Genomic DNA, 23,133 nt, shown 5'->3' with positions numbered 1-23,133 from the left:
TCTCCTTACAAGAACCACCTGAGATAGGTATCCTTTTACAGAAGTGGAAACTGAGATACAATTAAGTAACTTGTCCAAGACCATAAAGTTACCAAGTAGAGAAGCAAGCCTGGATTAAGAATCAATTGTAGGACTTTCCTGGTGGTCCAGTGGTTAAGAATCCTATTTCCAATGCAGGGGACACGCTGTGGGGCAACTAAGCCTGTGCTGTGCCACAACAGGAGCTAAGATCCCACGTGTCTTGAGGCCAAAAAACAAAAACAAAAAAACCGCCAAGACATAAAAAAACAGAAACAGTATTGTAACAAATTCAATAAAGACTTTAAAAATGGTCCGCATTAAAAAAATCAATTCCAGAGTCCTTCCAATATCTCAAGAAATCCTAGACTTCCTACAGTAAATAACAAGTATAAAAAATCACCATCCTCCGCAGCCACCACATATCTGATTAACCCTGATTAACCCACCACATATCTGATTATATAGGTTTATATCCCTATAAATGGCAACCCTCTTCAGGACTCTTGCCTGGAGAATTCTAAGGACAGGGGAGCCTGGCGGACTAGAGTCCATGGGATCGCAAAGAGTGAGACAAGACTGTGCAACTGACTTTCACTATTTCTTTTTCATACTCCTATAAACTATACTCTGTGCTGTTGAAGGGGGCCTGCCTGGTCTCTGCCCAGTTCTAGTCTTGGCTTTGCTATTACCTAGCTGTGTGCTCCCAGGCAATTTTCCCACCTCTGAACTGAAGTTCCAATGGAGTGGGGAATGGCTTCAGCTTTTCTAAGGTCCTTCTTTTTTAGGGCGTTTTTTTTTTTAAAGGAAGAAACTTTTTCCAAAGGGAACCCACCATGCTCTGCCCTCACTCTTCTAAGCCTCTCTCAGAGGATCATTTAGGCAGCCTTTCAAAGAGCTCTCCTTGCATTTGGTAACAAACTCTCAACAATGTACTCCCCACACAGAAGGGCAGTTCTTTGTAACTTTCTAAAAATTTTTATTATTTACTTGGCTGTACCAGGTCTTAGTTGTGGGTGGCCTGCGGCATCTTTAGCTGCTGCAGGCAAACTCTCAGTTGTGGCAGGTGGGATTTAGCTCCCCGATCAGATCGAACCCAGGCTCCCTGCATTGGGAGCACGGAGTCCTCACCACTGAACCACCAGTGAAGTCCCCTTCCTAACTTCGAAAAATTCACGTCCCTCTTTGACAACACAAAGTCTTGTCTCTCCCCGGTGACCCCCTAAATGAGAATTATTTTCTGCTTATCCCCACAAGCCGAGAGGTTCCGTCCAGCTTTCCTTTCCACAGGGGTAGTTTAATTCACAAAGTAAACAGCAGGGCTTCTTCCCTTCCAACTCCAAACATAAAGTTCATTAAGCTGTCCGTTCAGACACACCTCCACTTTGACACTCCTTCCCCCCACTCCCAGCTCCGCTACGTCCAGGGGCGTTCCCTCAGGGTGAAAATCTCCGAAGTGGAGTTAACTGTCAGATCAGCGCTCACCCGCGTACGACCAGTCTGGGAGCTCCGTAAGGGGCCCGTAGCCGGAGGGGTTGGCAGCAAGGCCCTGCCTGGATGGAGAAAAACAGTTCGGTGAGGATTCAGGCCAACTTCTGGCCCCCCAGTTTCTTCCCGACGGGCACTCACCGGAGTCGCCACTGGCTGCCTGCCCGAGCCGCGGAGCCGCAGTGCAGTCTCCGGACACCTGCTGGGAAAACGGGGCAGAGCTGGGAGAGAGGCCGCGCAGCCAGCCCAGGGATCTGCGGCCCATCCCCACCCCGGGAAGCTCCGGAGCCCACCGACCTCACACACACTTACTAGAGAGCAGCATACCCAAAGCGGCCATGCTGAGGCGCAGGAGCCGGAAGTGGGCGTGGCCTCGTTGGCCACGCGCGAAGCTGCGCGGGAAGCAGGAAGTTGCCATCTTGAATCTGGTATTCAAACACGGGCCCCGCCATCTTGGCTCATCGTACGGAAAAGAGGGGCAAAATTGCTTCCAGGGTGTTTTGGAGGAGAGCGGTTGTTCTGAGTATGTGTTCATAGTGTTGGGTACAACTTTGTGGAAGTCGCGTCCTCTCAGACGAAACCGTTCTGAACTGTCTCCCCACAGCCTTCTGTCTCCTTGCCGCGGCCACCAGTCCTTTGAAATTTATCTCAGTTGAGTAACGTCCACGTGACCATGAGGTCTTCTAGCATCTGTCTTCTAGCATCACTGTAACATGTTTTCCTTAGCCAGAGTGAAATCTACAGTGAATCAAAATTAGGGTTTCAGTTCTCACTCATTTATCAAAGTTGAAGAGCTTACATGTGAGGAGCACTGTAGTCAGTGTGGAGAGCAAAGCAAAGGTCCCTCTGCTCCAAGTCTAGAGAAAGAGGACAGTAATCATACACATTACAGTAATATTACAGCTGAGATGAGTACTGGGAAGGGAAGTAGGTGTTGCTTGTAAGCATATGAAAACTTGATCTGGAGTATAGTGTCAAAGAAGGCTTTCTTGAGGAAGCCGAATTGGCGCTAAGCTCTGATTCCATTTTTATAAAGCTACCACCACACATTGTGTAATATCCATGCGAAAGCCTTGTGAGGCAGGTACTAGTAAGTGGCAAACCCAGATCCCGTGGCTTCTTTCTTTTTTTATTTTGAATCACTTACAGACATACTTTTATTGTGCTTTGCAAGTACTGCATTTTTTACAAATTGAAGGTTTGTAGCAACGTTGCATAGAACGTCTTATCAGTGCCAGGTTTTTCAAAGAGCATTCATTCACTTTGTGCCTTTGTGTCATGTTTTGGTAATTCTTGAAGTATTTCAAGCTTTGGTATTATTGTTAAGGTGAACTATGATCAGTGATCTTTAATGTTACTCTTGTAATTTGTTTTGACATTTTTAAGCACTTTTTCAATTAGTGTTTTTTTTTTTTTTAAGACATAATGATAGGGAGAGAGTGATGGACAGAGAAGCCTGAAGTGCTGTAGTTCATGGAGTTGCAACAAGTCGGACACGACTGAACAATAACAACAAATGCTGCTGCTGCTGCTAAGTCGTTTCAGTCGTGTCCGACTCTGTGCGACCCCATAGACGGCAGCCCACCGTCTGCCAGGTGGGCTCTCCTGCCCTTGGGATTCTCCAGGCAAGAACACTGGAGTGGGTTGCCATTTCCTTCTCCAATGCATGCAAGTGAAAAGTGAAAGTGAAGTCGCTCAGTCGTATCCGACCCTCAGCGACCCCATGGACTGCAGCCTACCAGGCTCCTCCGTCCATGGGATTTTCCAGGCAAGAGTACTGGAGTGGGGTGCCATTGCCTTCTCCAAACAACAAATGCTAGTCACACTTAATAGACCGTAATATAGTGTAAATGTAATGTTACATGTACAGGGAGACTGAAAAATTCATGTCATTCTCTTTATTGTGATATTTCTTTTATTATGGTGGTCTGAAACTGAACCTGAACTATCTTGAGGTATGCCTGTACTTACCCTGGGGAAGTCATTTATCTTTAATTTCTTCATTGACAAAAAAGCTGAATATATCACATTTATGAAAACATTTAGAAAATGATAACGTAAGTGAAAGTGCTATAAAAATGGTGAAGCTTTTACAGAAGTGTCCATTACTCTTGTGCTAGGCTAGACACTTAAATACATGCTGACTGGGGAAACCTGAGGGAGTGGTGTAATGGTCTATCTGGAAGTTTATCATTTCCTCCTGCAAGACTGGGAAGTTTTTCCACAGGAGGTGGCTCTGAACTGCACTTTGAAAGAGGGGAAGGGTGGATCCTGGTTTAAGAAGTAAATGGCAGCTGTTTGGATAACAATAAGAATGGTACAGGGGAGGGCTGAACTAGAAAAAAGGATGAGAATAAAATAACCTTGGCTATAAGCCAATGGATGGACCCAAAAACTTAGCAAGGAAAGTAAGACAATAGAGTACTACTACCATTTTCCATTTGTACACTTAATTTTCAGTTATCAAAACACTTCTGTATAAATGATATAAGCACTTCTATTTAAAATTTCATAATAAACCTATAAAGTAGATAAGACAGATCAGGAAGCAGTCACTATGGAGATTGCTTGTAATTTTCAGAGATCAGGAAATTGAACCAAAATGTGGATGTGGATTTATTTTACAGTTGCAACAGTGACTGAGTAACACCTTTCCCAAGCCAGCCTCCATGTGTCTTTGACTGGTTCTGAGAGGCAGCTGAGGCAGACAGCACTGAAATCCCATTACCTAATTTACAGTTGGAGAATAAAGTAGTAGAAACCAAGGACTGGAAAAATAAAATCGGTGTTAACATTCAAGATTCATAGGAAAGCAGGCTGGCACTACCATCAACACTATATAAAGAAGTTAAACCAGCAATACTCCTGTCTTCTAGTAACTCATACACTATGGGTATAAAATCATAGAAAAGGCCACATGCATTAAGGTGAACTGATAATGTAGATGATAATTTCTCCAAAGACATATGGATAGCTAATAAACACATGAAGAGATGCTCACCCTCACTCATTAGAGAAATGCAAATCAAAACTACAATGATAAATCATCTCACACTAGACAGAATTGCCAAAATCAAAAAATCCACAAACAATAAGCCCTGGAGAGTGTGTGGAGAAAAGGGAACCCTCCTGCGCTGCTGATGGGAATATAAATTGATATAGTCGCTATGGAAGACAGTATGGAGATGCCTTAAAAAACTAGGGATAAAACCATCATATGACCCAGCAATACCACTTCTAGGCATGTACCCTGAAGAAACCAAAACTGAAAAAGACACCCGTACCCCAATGTTCATTGCTGCACTATTTACAATAGCTAAGACATGGAAGCAACCTAGATGTCCTTTGACAGATGAATGGATAAAGAAGTTGTGGTACATATACACAATGGAATATCACTCAGCCATTAAAAGGAACACATTTGAGTCAGTTCTAATGAGGTGGATGACTAGAACCTATTATACAGAGTGAAGTAGGTCAGAAAGAGAAAAATATCATATATTAACACATAGATATGACTTATAGATGGATGGTACTGATGAAACTTCTCAGAGCAGCAATGGAGACACAGACATAGAGAACAGACTTACGGACAAGGGTGGGGGAAAAGAGGGAGAAGGTGAGATGAATAGGGTAGTATGGAAGAATATACACTAACAGATGTAAATAGAAAGCCAATGGGAATTTGTTGAATGACTCAGGGAACTCAAACTGGGGCTCTGTAACAACCTAGACGGGTGGGAATGGGCAGGAGGTGGGAGAGAGATTCAAGAGGGATGGGGCATATGTATACCTATGGTTAATTCATGTTGCTGCTGCTAAGTCACTTCAGGTGTGTCCGACTCTGTGCGACCCCATAGACGGCAGCCCACCAGGCTCCCCCATCCCTGGGATTCTCCAGGGAAGAACACTGGAGTAGGTTGCCATTTCCTTCTCCAATGCATGAAAGTGAAAAGTGAAAGTGAAGTCGCTCAGTCGTGTCCGACTCTTATCGGGTGACCCCATGGACTGCAGCCTACCAGGCTCCTCCATCCATGGGATTTTCCAGGTAAGAGTACTGGAGTGGGGTGCTATTATGTTAACGTATGACATAAATCAAATCAAATTGTAAAGAAATCACCAAAGATAAATGTTAGAAAAAAATGTAGACAGTATGAACTCCACATGCAAAAGTGAACACATGTACTAGTTTAATAGCTGAGGGAGTCGAGGAGCCAGGGCTGGAGGATTTCAGGGCAGGATGGGAAGCTAAATCTGAAAAACTGGGGAATGCGGGGGGGGGGGTGGGGGAAAGGTCTTTGGAAGGAAGATAAGTTCAGCCTTTGACGTGGTTAGAGTGATGTGGCAGGGGGGCAATCTGTGGGTTGTAAATAGCAGGAAATAGGTGTCAGGATTTTGAGAGGGAGAGAGAAAGAGAACTCCAGGTGCTGACAGCTAACATCATCAGCATTCTCAGGGACCTTATGGAACACTGTTGGGCGGAGAGGGGTTTGGCACTTGGACAGCACTCCTCAGTGACTTCACCAGACTCTAAGCCACAGGAAAGCGGCTTCATCATCCCCTAACTCAATGTCTTTCAACCTCTGGACTTCATCTGGCAAAGGCTGGAGGTAACAATGGTGAGAAATATCAGGAATTTGAGCTCCGTGTCTTTCCCCTTAAAAGTCCTTTGCCTCTCAAGGGCATCACACCATGGCCTGTATTTGGCGTTAACATTTTGTTTAACCACTGATGTTTTTGTCCAACACATTTATTCAAATATCGTTCTGTCAGGTCTGTATACAGTAATTTCTGTACAAGTGCACTGAGAATTTTGGTTCTTTTTAAACCGTTGTGATAAGTAATGATGACTTTGGAGAAAAAACATAAGTAAGGCTGACTCTGGGTGGCTAATTCCACCTCATTTTGTAACCTCTTCCCTTTTCAGCATTCGGTGACTAAATTCTAAGATTGAAGAAGAGCGAACTACTTGGGAAGTGTCTTGTTTCACATTCCTTCTTAGGACAGCTCAACAAAGATCTAAATCACTGTCACTCTATGCAAGAACTGTGGGAACGGACAGTTATAAACCACCCACTCACACAATACATAGCTTTGCGTATTGTTTCCTTATTGCTTATATAATCTATCGTAACATATTCCTTTTCTTTTACCTTGCTGTCAAATCCTTGCTCATTCAGTATAGGCTAAATTGTGTGTTAAATGACCCAGCTTCAACATGGGTAAATTATAACCTCAGGGCTACACTTTTTTTTTTTTCCTTGCCTTGTCCCTGGGAAGTCTCTTATATGTGCCTTTCCACCAGACAGGTCTTGAAGGTGGTTGGTTCTCTATGAATCTCTGCAGCGAATCTTTGGCTTTAAAAGATGCCAAAGCTGGACTGTCCATAAGGTATACAAAAGGAAATTGTATTATTTACAAGTCATCTTTTAGTTTTAATACGTGGTAAAACATTTCCAGATTCCTTTCCTTGAATTAGCCCAGCAACTCCCCCTTTTATTGGGTCCAAGAAAGGTGCGATGGGGACTCCAGCCTCTGCTCGGACATCTTTGGTTACGTGCTGCCTCCTGGCGGCGGCTCTACGGCCTGACACCTTCCAGCCGGGTGGAGACCACTTGCTTTAATTTGGGATCTCGAAGCTGACGCAACAGCTTCCCCGAGGGGGCGGAGAGTTGAGTCGCCCTTCCGGGAGACCCCCTCCCCTGGCTCCTAGCGGGAACGTCTCTCTCCCTTCCCCCACGGGGCTTTGCGGTCCAGAGTCCCTCCGGAGTTTCAGCCGAAAACGTCTCGGGGCTGGAGGCAGGGCTGCCAGGGTTTGGGGCTCTCGCCCAGACCCACCTTGGGCCGACGAGCTCGAGCTGGATTGGGAGGGAGGGAAGAGGAAGCTGAGCGCTCGTGGGGCGGAGGACGCCTCTAAGGGTATCCGCGGTCATTTTCATTTCCCAAGGGCAGCGCAGCTCTGGCTGAGCGAGGACAGGGCAGGGGAGCGGGTTGCGAGGCCTCTCGGTTCTCAAACATTTGCGATCTTCGACTGCACCCACCACAATCTCCCCCACCCCACCTCTAGCGCCTCCTGCAGCCCGGGGAGGGGCGAGGGCTGCTTGGCCAGGTGGAGGGAACGAAGGGGTCCAGGTGTAGTGAGGCCCTGGTGCCCCAGCGCAGAGCCCGCCTCGGCCTCCGCAGCCAGATCTGGACACCGGGTGCTAACCGAGCTCTCCAGAGGGCTTTGGGGACTGGCGGTGGCTGGGTCGGGGTTGGGAAGGCGAGACCTTGGGGCTGCAGATACGGAACCGTGGGCCGAAAGAGGGAAGTAACGGGAAACGACTGGGACGACGTCAAGGGGCGGGGCCGGCGAGCGAGGCTGGGGGGCAGAGTGGGAGACCCGGGCAAAGGTGAGCGCGGCGCGCCGGCCCGGCGGGGGCGGAGGGGAGAGGGGGAGGGGCACGGGGGCTACTGCGGGGGCGGGTCTGGGAAAAGGTTCCCGCTGAAGGGTTTGCGGTTCCACTCGAACCCACCTCGCATCTGCGTGAACCTGAGCACTCGCCTCACTCCGCCTTCGTCCCCTCTGCCCTTTCACCGCTTCGCGGACGTCGCGCCTTGTTCTCGCCGCGCCCAGACCGGCCACCTGAGCTGGGTGTGGGACTGCAGCACAGAGCTTCCGATCGATCGGGGAAGGCGCGTTAATGAGGTGCTTTTTGTCTTTGTTTTCCCATTGATGAAACAGAAAGTCCCTTTCAAACCATTCTAGGCCTCCCAGTAAAACTGAGAAAACTATACTTTTTCCTTCCCTTCAACCCATTACTATCAAAAAGAGCAGATACTTTTCAAAGTTGCTTGGGAGCCAGGCCAGCAGCAGCATAGGAGGGCCTGAAGAGCAAGTGCAAGACATTCCCGGAGTTCAACTTGGAAACCAGTCTAGGAAGAAAGGCATCATTCATCCAGTTATTCTTCGAGCAAACCCTTTTTTGTCTACACGGACCCTGCGCTGGGGGTACCGGTGAATGAAGACGCTCTGGTGGGGGCTGCGTTCTAGTGGGGGAAGCGACAACAAACAAACTCCAGGTGGTAGCCAGTGCCTTTGAAGAAAAGTCAGGCATGGTGAAGGGGATGGAGATTGGCTGAAGGAAGAAGCTACTCCTTCAGAGACTCCTCAGGGAAGGTCTCTTGAGAGTGCTGTTTAAGCACAGACCTGAATGGAATGAGAGAAGGAGCAATATCATGGGGAAGAATGTTCCAGGCCAAGGGAACAGCAAATGCAGACGCCTTGAGATGTCAGGGCTTGTGTGGCAACAGCAAGGGGGGCCAGCATGGCTGGAGTGAGGGGAGGAAAGTAGGGGCCAGTGTCAACAGGGGCAGCCTTAGGACTGTCTTCCTAGCATTTCCCTCATTTACAACTTGTACCTGAATCCAGGGTGGGATTAAGGTGCAGGCCAGCTGGGCAAGCAGCCTGGGTCTAAAAGAGCACTGAATTATCCTGGAGTAATTCAGACTTTTGGAGCCAATGAGCTCTGATTTCTGTCTGTTGGTGAAGTGTAAGTTGGCTCCCTTCCACTGAAGAATCCTTGATGACTGCTTACCTAGACCACCTGTCTCTAGAATAATTGTTAAACATGCAGGTACAGGTATTAATACAAGTTGCCTAAAGGCAGTGGTCACAGCTGGAATTTGGAAAATGCTGCACCTCGCTGTGAAGTGCCACTCCCTGAGACTTGTGCTATTGTCTACATTCAAAATCATTTGATATGCCTACCAAGAAACTGCTTCAGAAAACTGCATGTAATGAATTCATGCCTTAAACTCTACTCTTGAATAGAAAGAATGAGGCTTCCAATTTTTATTCCGTCGGTATTCCCCCACTTCTGCTAAGTAAACATTCAACAGATATTTAAATAATCTTGGTTTGAGGGGGTGCCAACTCATTAGATTGCCCAGGGTGCCAGGGCTTACTCTGGTCCACTTGCCTGGCTCTTACCTGGGTTGCCACGTATCACCTGAACCAGTTGGGGACCTGTGGTGTGAGTAGGTTTGCTTAGTGTTTGGGTGTGTGCGTGGCTGTGCCCCCTACAACTGACCTTCCTTGGCATGTGTTGTCTTACATAGGGATTGAAGTGGCTGAGGCTTTTGAGATGGGAGCACAGAGTTCTAATGCCCTAACCATGGATCTTGTGCCTTCCACAGGACCAAGGATAGTATGTGAGTGGGAGTTGAGCAGGGAATGGAATGAGGGGCTAGGGGAGTTGTAAAGGGCATCAAGGGGCTTCCCTGGTGGCTCAGTGGTAAAGAATCCACCTGCAATGGAGGAGACACAGGAGACATGGGTTTGATTCCTGGGTTGGGAAAATCCTCTGGAGGAGGGCATAGCAACCCTCTCCAGTATTCTTGCGTGGAGAATGCAATAGACAGAGGAGCCTGGTGGACTACAGTCCATGGGGTCACAAAGAGTCTGAAGCCACTGAGCATGCACGCATGCAAAGGGCATCAAGAGAGTACCCTAGGTCACTGGGAGAACTTAAGAACTCAGTAAATGTAGGACAACCAGGTAGTTCAGGGACTGAGGCAGGTGGGGGGGAGGAACTGAGGCTCTGAGCAGAGAAGGTGCCTGGAGGCAGGCAGCCATTGAGGTCCTCAGGGTCTGAACAGGCATTCCCAGCTCCAACTCGTTCCCTGGCCCCTCCCCACTGCTGGCCAGAGTCACACATGTGTTTTCCTGTTTTCCGTTTCGGTCCCCGGAGTCACCCTCTGCCTTTTCTGCTCCTCAGAGTCAACAGTTACTGGAGCTTGAGCCTTACCCCTTGTTCCCTTTCCCAGCACCGGCCCCTCTTCCAGAGTGCTGGTAGCTCCTCCTTGCACCTGCCCAAAGGTCTCAGACAGGTAAGTGATGGGATGGGAGGGACAATGGGCAAGAGGGAAAGTCTTGCTGGAGGAGAATGGAGTGAGTCCTGAAAATTGCTTGTTTCCTAGCCTCAGCCCTCCACAGTCTCAGTCCTCTGCCCTGAGACTTCAGCCCTATGTTAGTGGAAGCCATGGTCATTGAAGTAAATCCTTTTTTGCTTGTTGCACTTTTTTTTTTTTTTTAAGGGACTGTTGTAGTGGAATACAGAAAAACAAATGGAGAACTGGGAAGGGAGGAGCTGAGCTTCCAGCTTGGGGAGATGGGGGGAATTCAGCTGTAGCAGAGTGTGTGTTTTCTGTTTCTATTGTTTGGGGAGTCAGCACAGTCCAGTTGGAGCTAGGATGGCAGGACATGGTATCTGGGGGAGAAAGAACCTTCTCACCTTAGCAACCTGAGCTTGACTGAGGAACTGTATGCTGGTTCCTGGAGGAAGTGTGTTTGGGTTTTGCCATTCACGGGACGGGTCAGGGCAAGGGGCTTCACTGGCTGCTGTGCCTGGCACTGCCTGCTTTGAGCCCTGCTTCTTGTGCTCCCTGAAGCCCTGAATCTGAAACTTCTGTTGGATGAATGTGTTGTCCTGTAATCTCCACTAGGTCCTCAGAGATGTATGCACCTCAGGAATGGTGGTTATCTTCTGAGGTTCTAGACTCTGCAAGATTCTCTTGTAAAGCCTGGGGTAAGAGAACAGTTCAGGGCAGGTCATGCTGGTCCCAGGGTGCCTGAATGGTTGGAGGCATTACCCTGAGAGCTGGGGTCTTAGGAAGGAATGTGAACCACCAAGGATGTGCCTTCCTGCCCACAGAGCTGGTGCTGGGTAGTAGCTGTGAAAAGATGGGGTATCTTTTCTCTCAAGTTAGCCTCTTCTGTGGAGTTTGTGCAGGTTTATTGAAGAGTAGGCTAGGAGGAGGATTCTACTCTTATAGATATAGCATTTCCTGGTGAGACCACTAGGGTGTGCTGTTTGCTGGAGTGTGAGTTTCACCCCCAGTGAGTGATGAAGATTTCACTTTTCAGATACCACCAACCAGGAACTAAACCCTGCACACGTCTCTCCCCACTTACTGTCACAGTTTCCCTTTCCCTCGTCTCCTTCATCCCTTTCCACTACGTCCCATTAGGCCACATGCCCATCCTTGGTGCCAGGGAATTTGATCTTAAGCCTGGCATCATGATGTGTTTCCGTGTGTTTTGTTTGCTTTAGAAGTGGGCACCCTAGCAATAGCAGCACTGCCAGGAGGACTTGTAATTGCCTCTCATCCCTGCAAAGGGATGAGAAAGGGAAGAAGCAATCAGGAAGGAGATGGACAGGCTTTGTTGGAGTCTTTAGCCTGGACTTCAGGCTGAAGGATGGCGGAGACTTTCTTTTAATCTAATCACATCCTCCTCTAGATAATTCATTAGGGAGCCATCTAAAGTGCTTTCTTGCCTAAGAGGAGGGCTAGAGACTGGGCAGGTCAGAGTGGGTGGGGAGGCTGAAGAGACAGAGCTTGGGCTGTGTTGGTTAGCCTGCCCACCTACCTTGCTACTTGGGCATCCTGGGAGGTGACTTAGTGTCTGCCTTATGGGCTGCTGGAGGAATTAAATGAGACAAGGCATGTAGATGTTTAGCAGTGTTTCTGGCTCAGGTAAGTGCTCAATAAATGACAGTTACTGTTATAGAAGCATTTAGCGGGAAGCTGGGAAAAAAGGACAGTCTTCTGGATGGATTTCAAGATGTTTTTGTGAGGGTGGCTTGGGAGACATGTGATCTCTGGGGAGTCTAACAGCAGAATCAGCTTCCTGGGGGGGAAAAAAAAAGTTTAAGGGACTAGCTTGGGAAGTTGTAGGGTGGAGATAAGGCCCCTTGGGGCTTTTTAGATCTTAGTTCTCTGATAATAAGGAAAGAGGATGTGAAAGGGCATGAGAAGGGATAGAAAGACAGTTCCATTTCAAAATGAACACATTTCTATTGGTAAAAGAAACCAGGAATACCAAATTTAAGTAGCCCCTAAAAACAGAATTTTTGCTTTCCCCCAAATGCTCAACTTCCTCTGTTTTGGACCTCTCCAGTATAGCTCTGGAGAGGTTCTTTCCAGAATAAAATTCTGGAAATAAAAATTCTTTCCCCATATTTTTAGGAAATTTGAGTAAACGTATTTGGGGAAGGTGTTTGTAGGACTTTATGCAGAGATCCTGGTATGTTTTCTCAAGGATGAAAGGACGTGTGAGTGGGCCACAGATGCAGCCAGAGGTTTGAGTCTCATATTTTGATCTTGGAAGCAGCCTGGGCCCAGCCCTCCAGTCATGGCACAAATTTCGGGCAGCCACTGTCACTGTCTGTGGGGAAGTATGCAGAGTTCTCTTAGGACACTCGATCACGAGTTGGACTGTACTTACACTTCCTCTAATCTGCATGTGAACAAACCTCTGTTCACAATGTGCCGCCTTCCTGCCTTTCTTGTGGGGGGTGAGAGAAGTGGGGCTAAGGTGGGGCCTGGAGGACCGAGAGAGGGCTGTGCCTTCCTTCTCGGCCACAGCCCTGTCCTCAGCTGATTTGCTCGGGGTTGGCAGCTGGCGGTGGGGGTTGGGGGGAACTTCCCTGGGGTTGCAGAAACTGCACTCAGCTGACCATCGGTCCTTTCTTCTGGGCCCCCAGTCCTGGAGCAGAGCTGACAAAGGAGATTCCTGAGAGAGCGCCTTCTTATCGCAGAAACTGCTGAGCCAAGAGCTCCTAGCCTTCCTCTTGTATATGCGAAAGGCCAGTGAACCTTGGACCCAGACAGTTGCTTAACACCCCTCTCTCTTCCTCCCTCCTCCCTTCTTGACTTCTTGATTTGACTTAAATCCACAAGCATTTGCCTAGCCTTTCCTTTTACTGAAACGCAGGAGGGATCAGACCACAGCTCCCAGAGGCTGGTCTCTGTGTGGTTGGCTGCTGCTGGGGCCCTGCTTCCTTCAGGGCTGGGGAGTGAGTGTGCTTCCCCGCTTCCTCTTAGCCCTCCTCATCTTGCCCAGTCTCCCTTTACTGCTCTGCAGTGTCCAATCGCTTCCTTTCCTGAGCCTCTAGCCCTAGAATCTGTCCACTTGCTTGGCCAGCCTGGCCTGTCTTCCTCCTAGCTTTTCCTGCTCTGAGATGCCCGGCATTTGCTACCCCTTCAGCTGTTTCCTTGCCTCGGCTTTGGTGTCTCTGCAGCGGCAACACCTGGGTGGGGAGTGGTCATCAGCAGCCTCCAGTCATCTCTAGCTGGGCTGTACATTTGGAGGACCGATCTCTCATCCGTACTTTTTTTTGGGTGATGCAACTATGCAGGGATTTGATGGCTAGAGGCCTGCAGTACTAGGGGTTGTGGTATCTGGGAAGGGAAAAGCATGGAAAAGAGAAGGGCCTGTCTTCTTTCTGGATGGGGCTGGGCTGCTTGGGCTTTGCTAGGACTGAAGAGTTCAGCGGATGGTTGTTAAAGGATGCTCCCTGAGCAGGGACATGGCTCTGAGTTTACAGAGAAAGAGATCTCTGAAGCTTTTAGGTTTGCCAGAGCCAGGGTCCTTGGGTGAAAAGGGCAGTGTTGTGTTGAGAACCCACAGGTTAGCTGCTTGCAAGTTTGGTTTCCAAGGCTGCATCTCATCACGTGACAGATGAGGCTGAAATTGGAGGGAAGACAGACTTTTAGGGGGTAAGGCTGAAACACAGGCTGACGTCATGATAGTGACACCTTGGAATTGCCAAATTGCTCGTCTTCCTGTCTCCAGTGAGCTTAGATAGAACCAGGATTTAGTTTTCTATTTTGTAAATCAGGCGGGAAGCACCAGCCTCATGAGAAACATGTTTTCTCTCTGGGGGATGAGTGCCTTTCTTTCAAGATTCAAGTTGGGGTCATTTCGATGAGCCAGATGGAGAAGAGATTCCATTCAGAGGCAGAAGGTCCCCAAAATGGTGGGCGTGGGTGGATTGCCTATGCTGGCTTCTGGGGCGCAGAGTTCTCTGTAATTGCCAACCTGATATATATCTTTATCTTTCTTCCTTAGAGGGCAATGCCAGGAAGCTGGTAAAGGCTTTCTTCTCCTCCACCATGGTTGATGATGTTCAGTATGAAGTGGCCTCCCAGCATGAGAGGGACGCCACCCCCTTGGCCAATGAGGCCAGCCCCAAGCCGGAGCAGGTGAAGCTGAAGAAGGAGATCTCGCTGCTGAATGGCGTGTGCCTGATTGTGGGGAACATGATTGGTTCGGGCATCTTTGTCTCCCCCAAAGGTGTGCTCATTTACAGTGCCTCCTTTGGCCTCTCCCTGGTCATCTGGGCAATCGGGGGCCTCTTCTCTGTCTTTGGGGCACTTTGTTATGCAGAACTGGGCACCACCATTAAGAAATCTGGGGCCAGCTACGCCTACATCCTTGAGGCCTTTGGGGGACTCCTTGCCTATGTCCGTCTCTGGACCTCGCTCCTCATCATCGAGCCCACCAGCCAGGCCGTCATCGCCATCACCTTTGCCAACTACCTGGTGCAGCCCATCTTCCCAAACTGCTTGGCCCCCTATGCTGCTGTCCGCCTGCTGGCTGCTGCCTGCATCTGTAAGTGGGGCTGGGGCAGGAGGGATGGGGTGTGAGTCAGCTTAGCTGATAAGGAACTGGAAAGGAATGCCTCGGACAAACACTTTTGTTGTTGTTCATGAGTGTGCTAAGTGTGAAAATTCAAAGGGCTTCAGTGTCCAAAAAAAAAAAAAAATCCTTTCTTCCAACCTCTCACTGTAAACATCATTAACAGTCTCTGCCCTTGCTGACCTTTACCTTCAAGAGATATAATTTTGTTCTGTTTTACAAAAATGGGGTTATAGTACACATATATTTCTAGTTATTTTTTTCCCAGAATTTATCAGTAGTTTTCTTTTCGACATACAGATCTACTGAAAAAAAAAGCTTCAAGTTATTCCATGTTAATTTTAAGGCTATATTGTTTATTTAACCAACCAGGCCTTTGTTAATGGCCGTTTCAGTTGGTTCCAGTTTTTCAATCTTACCGATAACACTCCCATGAATATCCTATTGTGTTTGCATGAGTTTTTTGTGGGCTAGATTCTTTTCTTATTTTCAACTTATTTTATTGAAGTATGATTTACAGGGTTGTGTTAATTTCTGCTGTACAGCAAAGTGATTCAGTTATACATACATATACATTCTTTTTGATATTCATTCCCATCACGGAATATCACAGGTATTGAATACAGTTCCCTGTACTGTACAGTAGGACCTTGTTGTTTATCTGTTCTATATATAATAGTTGTGTGGGTGCTAAATTGCTTCAGTCATGTCCAACTCTTTGCAGCTCTATGGACAGTAGCCCACTAGGCTTCTGTGTCCATGGGATTCTCCAAGCAAGAATACTGGAGTGAGTTGCCATGCCCTCCTCCAGGGATTCTTCCCAACCCCGGGGACTGAACCCACATGTCTTACATCTCCTGCACAGGCAGGTGGGTTCTTTACCACTAGGGCCACCTGGGAGCCCATGTATAATTGATGTCTGCTAATCCCAAGCTCCCAATCCTTCCCTCCACTCCCCACTCCCTCTTGGCAAACACAGGTCTTCTCTTTGAGTCTGTTCATTTGTGTTGTGTTCTGGATTTCGTATATAAGTGATTCATATGTTATTTGTCTTTGTTTGACTTCACTTTGTATGATAGTCTCTAGGTCCATCCATGTTGCTGCAAATGGCATTCTTTCATTCTTTTTAAGGCTGACTAATACTCCATTGTGTATATACACCGCATCCGTTCGTCAGTCAATGGACATTTAGTTTGTTTTCATGTCTTGGCAGTTGTGATAGTGCTGCTATGAACACGGGGCTTCGCGTATCATTTTGAATTACAGTTTTGTCCAGGTATCTGCCAGGAGTGGGATTGCTGGATCATATGGCAACTCTGTTTTTAGTCTTTTTTTGAAGAACCTCTGTACTGTTCTCCATAGTGGCGGTACCAGTTTACATTCTTTGTGGGCTAGAGTCTTCTTCTTTTTTTTAATATTTATTTATTTGGCTGAGCCGGGTCTTAGTTGTAGCATGTGGGATCTACTGACCAGGAATCGAACCCTGGCCCCCAGCATTAGAAGCAGAGTCTTAGGCACTGGACCACCAGGGAAGTCCTTAGATTCTTAAAACTATCATTTCAACGTACCCTGGCCTTTTCTCTATCTCATAAATATTATTTAAATTTGTACATTTAGCAAAGCCACGTGAGGGTGCCCAGGGGCTGATCCTCTGCAGCCCCATCCCTCAGCTGCCTCTGCTCTGGAAAAGTGACCTCCCCGCGTGGGAGGCCCGAGGACCTTGGAGACCCTTCCCTGCCCCTGCTGTGGGGAAGCTGATTTGGGGCAGCCATGGGGCACCACTGAGTGTGTGCCTGGTGGGCGTCAGCTTGCTGGACCAGCCTCAGTCACCCTCGTGAGCTCTTCCCTTTCAGGTTTTCCGCCGCCCCATTTTCCTCCTAGCTTCCTCTCCAGCCTCCCTCCTTTGACGGTTGTGCAGAGAGCCGCTGTGCTCTGTGGGGCCTCCTGCGCTGTGTGTGCCCCTGGTGGGCTTGGGCTGTGTGCGGGGCGGTGTGTCATGCTGGCAGTGCTCAGGGAGGGGCAAAGCCACTGCCCCGTGTTGTAGGACGGAGTTTTCCCTTGAGGTCTTAAATGCGATCTGTAGTTTTCTCTGGCATCATTTACAGATGATTTGGTAGGATGACTTACTAATGAAACTAATTTTAGGATCTGTTGGTCTTGGAGTCCCCTCAGACGTGGGCATATAGTTACATATGTTGTGTAGAGTAAGGATTATTCCACCTAAGATTTCCAAGACGGCTGCATTCCTTTAAGCACCGGAATTCTACTTCAGCTGTCTTGATTGAAATCTCTTTCAAACCAGCGCTGTGTGTTCTTGCCTGCATAATGTGACTCTTTTGTGTGTGTGACTCTAGGTCACCCCGCTGTACATGTCAAAGCTTATATGACAGAGGCCTTTCCAGGCCCCTGGGTGGGGATGAATATTTGCTTCTTCAGTGGCCTCAGAGGACTGGCTTGACTTCAGGGCCTCAGGTTTTCTCCTCTCATGATTTTGATCTGTGTCTTCTCTGACAGCTATTTTTCCTTGATTCTGACCTTGGGCCTGTCTTCAGTAGTCTTCTTAATTTGCTGCTTCTAATTTGGGAGTAGGGAGGTACTCAAACTCTTGTGCACTAGGTACACATATGCACACATGTGTGTCCTCCTCAGAATACATGTTAAGTAGCCACAGTTATGATTAGTCTGGACAGCTCCCTGGTTAATAAAAGACAGAGCTTTGTGCCTGGATTTATGGCATATATTTGAGATAAGCCCGATAGAGTGAAAAGCATACCAGACTTGTGTTTGAGGCTGGCTCAATAACTGTGTGTAGTGACTTGTTACTTCCAAGGTTCTAGGAGCATGACATGAGATTCATTGAAAAATCACAGATCATGACTCAAGTGTACCGTTTTAATGATTGTGATGTTTAAAACTGCCCTCTCCCGGTTGCTTCTAGGACTTCGTTCTATCTCTGTGTTCTATCTCTAATAATCTTCAGAGGCACATAGAGATCTGCAAGAAGGTTCAGAAGGGCAACTGAGATTGTAAGTAAGAATTTAGGGGCATATGATTCATGAGTTTCTTCCTTCAGCTCTTGTTTAATGAGCACTCAGTACAAGTCAGTGGAGTAGGAAATGGCAACCTGCTCCAGTATTATTGCCTGGACAGTCTCATGGACAGAGGATCCTGTCAGGCTACAGTACATGGGGCCACAAAGAACTGGACACGACTGAGCAACTGAACACACACACTGCAAGTCAGATGTTAAGACATTCTGTCCAGATAGCATCCAGGCAGTAATATGTCATTTATCTAACCATGACCCTTCAGGAGGGCTTCCCTGGTGGCTCTGTAGGTAAAGAAACTGCCTGAAGTGCAGGAGGCCCGAGTTCAATCCCTGGATCAGGACGATTCCCTGGAGAAGGAAATGGCAACCCACTCCAGCATTCTTGCCTGGGAAACTCCATGGACAGAGAAGCCTGGCAGGCTACAGTCCATGGGGTCGCGAAAGACTCAGATACGACTTAGTGACTAAACAACAACAATCCTTCAAGAGAAAACCAAGAAGTAAGGAGAAGAAAGGGTTTACAAAGCAGCCAGGAAACAGACATTCTAGGAGCAGACAAGATGGCTTTCTTCTTGTGGGGAGGAGTGCTTAGAAAGATAGCACAGGGACTGTGATGTCTGCACTGAATTTTGAATATATACATAGCTGTCTCCTCAGACACTTCTCACAGAGGGAACTGCGTGTGAAGGTAGTGGATGCAAAAAGGCACAGAACCAGTCCAGGTTCAGGAATTCCAGATGGTTGATGTGGCTGGAATGTGGGTAGAAGGGTGAGAAGGGAGAGCCTGGGAATGTAGCCTCAGGGCCAGCTCCGCGGGGGCGGTTTGTGCTGCCTAAACAGGTTAGACTTTATCTTGAGAGCAGGCAAAAACTTTTGACTTTAAGTGGAGACATGAAATCAGAGTTGCTTTGAAGAGGAACTCTGACTTTGTGGAGAATGTTTTTGAAAAAAGTGAGAGATAGAAGGTAGGGAGACCAGGTTAGGGAGCTGAAACCTGAAGAGTGGTGATGGCCTACACTGTAAGGGAGATGAAGGAATAGATAAAGAAATAGTCAGAAGGTAGAATTTCTGATTCTGGTTGTGGAAGACATAGGAGCTCTCAGAGATGATGCTAAGAATTCAGCCTTGGACAGATGGAAGGTTGATGGGGTTACCTTCTGAAATAGGGAGGTGGGCAGTCAGTCATGACTGATGGTTGAAGGGGAGTGTCTGGGGCTTCTGCTGAGCTGTTCATATGCCCTTTCAGGAGCCATGCCTTTGTTGTGACGCAGAGTTGTCGTTTTCCCACCAAGTCACACTTACCTGGGCTTCCCTGGTGGCTCAGTGAGTGGTAAAGAATCCACTTGCCAATGCAGGAGATGTGGGTTTGATCTCTGGGTTGGGAAGATCCCCTGGAAAAGGAAATGTCAACCTGCTCTTTTATTCTTGCCTGTAAAATCCCATAGACAAAGGAGCCTGTTGGGCTACAGTCCATGGGGTCGCAAAGAGTCAGACATGACTTAGCGACTACACCATCACCACCACACTTTACTAAAAAGAGGCTGATGTGTCCATGATGATGTCAGCCTATTAGTGTACATGGTGAATGTACCTGTATGGTTTCTAATGATCAGAAGTCATATGTTCATGATCAAGGCACCCCTTTCCTAATACTATAGTCACTGGGGAACCCATCTATTAATTGTAATCTGGGAATTGTTTGCAGGGCATGTAACCAGAACAAAGAAAGTTTTGACTATTTGAGGAAAATTTACTGAATGTGGTGGGTTCTGTAAAATATGGAGCTGAAAGCTAAGAGCCCTTCCTTCCCAGAGCTCACAGTCAGTGGACTGGAAGAGCAAAAGTAGTCAGTTGTATATGATGAGTGCTGGGAATGGGAGGAGTGGGCTAATGAGTTCTGGGAGTGGGAGATGAGATCCACTCTCAACACTGAAGGATGGAAAGAAGTCAAGGGGCCCATGAAACACCCACTCACCACAGCCCACAAAGCCAATGCCATCTGACAGTAACTTGCCTCAGACCTCTTGTCCCCACTCTCTGCTCCAGCTTCTGACCTTGCTTTTCTTCCAGTTTGCCTGGAACGTTCCTGCTTCAGGGACTTTGTACTTATTTTTCCTTTTTCCTGGAAGACTCTTCCCCCAGATACCCTTAGAATTTATTCCCTCACTCCATTCATGTCTTTGCACAAATATTACCTTGCTGAAGGCTTGCCTTGTCTAAAATGCTTACTCTCAGTCTTCTAGCTGGTTTATTTTTCTCTGTAGAGGTTTGTTTTTTTTTTTGGTCGTGCAGTGAGGCATGCAAGATCTTAGTTCCCTCAAACAACAATGGAACCTGTGCCCCCTGCAGTGGAAGTGTGGAGTCTTAACCACTGGACCGCCAGGGAAGTCTCTTGTCTATAGACTCCTTACCACCTGACATTGATTATGTTTTTGCTTATTGTCTCTCTCCTTCTAGAGTATAAACATCATGAGAGTAAGGACTTGGTTTTGCTCACTACTGAGTCTCTGGCACCTTGATCAGTGCTGTGTACTGATGTCTGCTAGGTACTTAGTAAATATCTGTTAAGTGGAGAAGGGGCAAGGAATTCTAGGCACAGGGAAAGGCAATGTAAAGGGATAAGGTGAGAAGAAGTGTCGGGGTGTGGGGTATGTGTGGGCGACTTTGGGATGTGAGGGCACTAGGGGTGTAAGGGGTTAGTGCACAAGGCCAAACCTTCCTAGTAGGTTTAGATTTTCTTCCGAAGCATACAAGGAGCTGTTACAGGATTTGAAGGAGGAAGGGATGCAGTCGGGGTGGGACATAAGAGCAAGGCTGAAGGCAGAGACACGGGTTAGGAAGCTCTCTTAAGAGATCTAGGCAAAACTAGAAAAGCCTGAACTAGGGCAGTGGTAGGTGAGGTGTACAGGATAGATAGGAGAGTATTAAGAAATTATAACTTGTGCAACCAATAACTCTTACTGGAATGTCTAGCGTGAGAGGCAGGTGATGAGGAAAACATCCACAAGCCTGTGAGTCTGTGCCACAGGGGCTGAGCCTGTCTTATGATCCACTGTACACCCAACAGTGAAACAGAGAGGAGCTTGATACATACTTCTTTCAATGACGAGATGAGGTTTCTGGTTTGGGCAGCTGGTAGACAGTGGCATCACCTATGGGGAAGGGGAGGAGAGAATCATGTTGAAGTTGAAATTTACTTGTAAAATGGTAGGTGGATGTGCCCTTTGGGAGCTCAGGGAAGAGATGGGGCTGAGACTGAACATTCAGCAAATATTCATGAAACACTTGCCATTTCCCCAGCGTTGATCATTGTTTTTATGAAGGTCTCAGTGTGTGTTGTGCTTGTGTGTATACAGGATGGGTAACTCAAGATTACAATAGATCATGATAAGTATTGTGATTTTCAAGGCACAGGGAGCTACAGGAGGAAAACTGAACTAGCCTAGGGGTTTGAAAACTCTATGAAAGGAAGTTTAAACTGGCACCTAGATAAAGAAGAATTAACCGAGAGTAGAGAGGGAAGACGGAGAAGGCAATGGCACCCCACTCCAGTACTTTTGCCTGGAAAATCCCATGGATGGAGGAGCCTGGTAGGCTGCAGTCCATGGGGTTGCTAAGAGTCAGACCTGACTGAGCAACTTCACTTTCACTTTTCACTTTCATGCATTGGAGAAGGAAATGGCAGTGTTCTTGCCTGGAGAATCCCAGGTACGGGGAAGCCTGGTGGGCTGCCGTCTATGGGGTCGCACAGAGTCGGAAACGACTGAAGCGACTTAGCAGCAGCAGCAGCAGCAGAGAGGGAAGAGGGGCATCTCAAGCAGCAAGAACAGATGTATGAAACCCTGAAGACAAGAAAGGACATCTCTGAGACACTGAAAGGAGTTCAGGTTCAAGTTTTTTGTTTTTGTTTTGGCTGCTTGGCATATGGGAGCTTAGTTCCCTGACCAGGGCTCAAACCTGGGTCATCCTCTTCAGTAGAAGCTTGGAGTCTTTTTTTTTTTTTTAAATAAACTTTATTTGTTTACTTTTAAAAGATTTTTCTTTATGTATTTTTGGCTGCACTGGTCTTTGTTGCTGCACCCAGGCTTTCTCTAGTTTCTGTAAGCGGGGACTGTTTTTCATTGCAGTGTGCAGGCTTCTCACTGCGGTGGTCTGTCTGCCTGTGGAGCACAGGCTCTAGGTGTGAGGGCTTCAGTTGCCATGGTGCATGGCCTTAGTTGCCCCGAGGCATGTGGGATCTTCCCAGACCAGGGATTGAACCCATGTCCCTTGCATTGGCAGGCAGATTCTTAACCCCTGCACCACCAGGGGAGTCTCAGGGGTTCAGATATTGAGTTTAAGGTAGGAAATGTTGGCTTGTAGAGGTAGATGAAAGTCTTTCAGATAAGTTGTTCAGGTCTTTATAAACTGTTCCTGTTTTTATCACTGTGTAACAAACCACACAAAACTAAGTGACTTCAAACAGTCATTTTATTCTTTCATGGTTCTTCTCAGGAATTTGGAAAGAGCTAAGTGGGGGCATTTCTTTTCCATGGGGATGGTCTTGATCCCTGTCTCCTGTACAATGTCACGAACCTCATTCCATAGTTCATCAGGCACTCTATCTATCAGATCTAGGCCCTTAAATCTATTTCTCACTTCCACTGTATAATCATAAGGGATTTGATTTAGGTCATACCTGAATGGTCTAGTGGTTTTCCCTACTTTCTTCAATTTAAGTCTGAATTTGGCAATAAGGAGTTCATGTTCTGAGCCACAGTCAGCTCCTGGTATTGTTTTTGTTGACTGTATAGAGCTTCTCCATCTTTGGCTGCAAAGAATATAATCAATCTGATTTTGGTGTTGACCATCTGGTGATGTCCATGTATAGAGTCTTCTCTTGTGTTGTTGGAAGAGGGTGTTTGTTATGACTAGCGCATTTTCTTGGCAAAACTCTATTAGTCTTTGCTCTGCTTCATTCCGTATTCCAAGGCCAAATTTGCCTGTTACTCCAGGTGTTTCTTTACTTCCTACTTTTGCACACCAGTCCCCTATAATGAAAAGGACATCTTTTTTGGGTGTTAGTTCTAAAAGGTCTTGTAGGTCTTCATAGAACCGTTCAACTTCAGCTTCT

General features: G+C 47.3%; 2 protein-coding genes across 9 annotated transcripts in view; one reads left to right on the top strand and one right to left on the bottom strand.

Moving 5' to 3' along the window:
* Positions 1–1,882, bottom strand: part of MRPL52 (mitochondrial ribosomal protein L52) — a 5,029-nt gene extending 3,147 nt beyond the window's left edge. Inside the window, exons 1-3 of one of the 3 annotated variants that reach the window (XM_010831249.1) lie at positions 1,819–1,882; positions 1,648–1,708; positions 1,504–1,571 (exon numbers count right to left, since the gene is read on the bottom strand). In XM_010831249.1, the coding sequence (XP_010829551.1) occupies positions 1,504–1,571; positions 1,648–1,708; positions 1,819–1,846 (157 nt within the window). In that variant the 5' untranslated portion in view covers positions 1,847–1,882. The remainder of the gene's footprint in view (positions 1–1,503; positions 1,572–1,647; positions 1,709–1,818) is intronic. The other 2 variants (XM_010831247.1, XM_010831248.1) reach the window with 2 other exon arrangements.
* Positions 1,883–7,849: 5,967 nt separating this feature from the next.
* SLC7A7 (solute carrier family 7 (amino acid transporter light chain, y+L system), member 7) overlaps positions 7,850–23,133 on the top strand; it is a 37,112-nt gene continuing 21,828 nt past the window's right edge. The window contains exons 1-3 of one of the 6 annotated variants that reach the window (XM_010831244.1): positions 7,850–7,898; positions 10,266–10,377; positions 14,402–14,944. In XM_010831244.1, coding sequence (XP_010829546.1) covers positions 14,446–14,944 — 499 coding nt within the window. In that variant the 5' untranslated portion in view covers positions 7,850–7,898; positions 10,266–10,377; positions 14,402–14,445. The other 5 variants (XM_010831242.1, XM_010831245.1, XM_010831243.1 and 2 more) reach the window with 5 other exon arrangements.

This window comes from Bison bison, unplaced genomic scaffold (assembly GCF_000754665.1).
Source record: "Bison bison bison isolate TAMUID 2011002044 unplaced genomic scaffold, Bison_UMD1.0 scf7180017864526, whole genome shotgun sequence".
NCBI classification, from domain to species: Eukaryota; Metazoa; Chordata; class Mammalia; order Artiodactyla; family Bovidae; genus Bison; species Bison bison.
The sequence above is the reverse complement of the archived record's forward strand: the minus strand, read 5'-3'. Positions and strand labels throughout refer to the sequence as shown.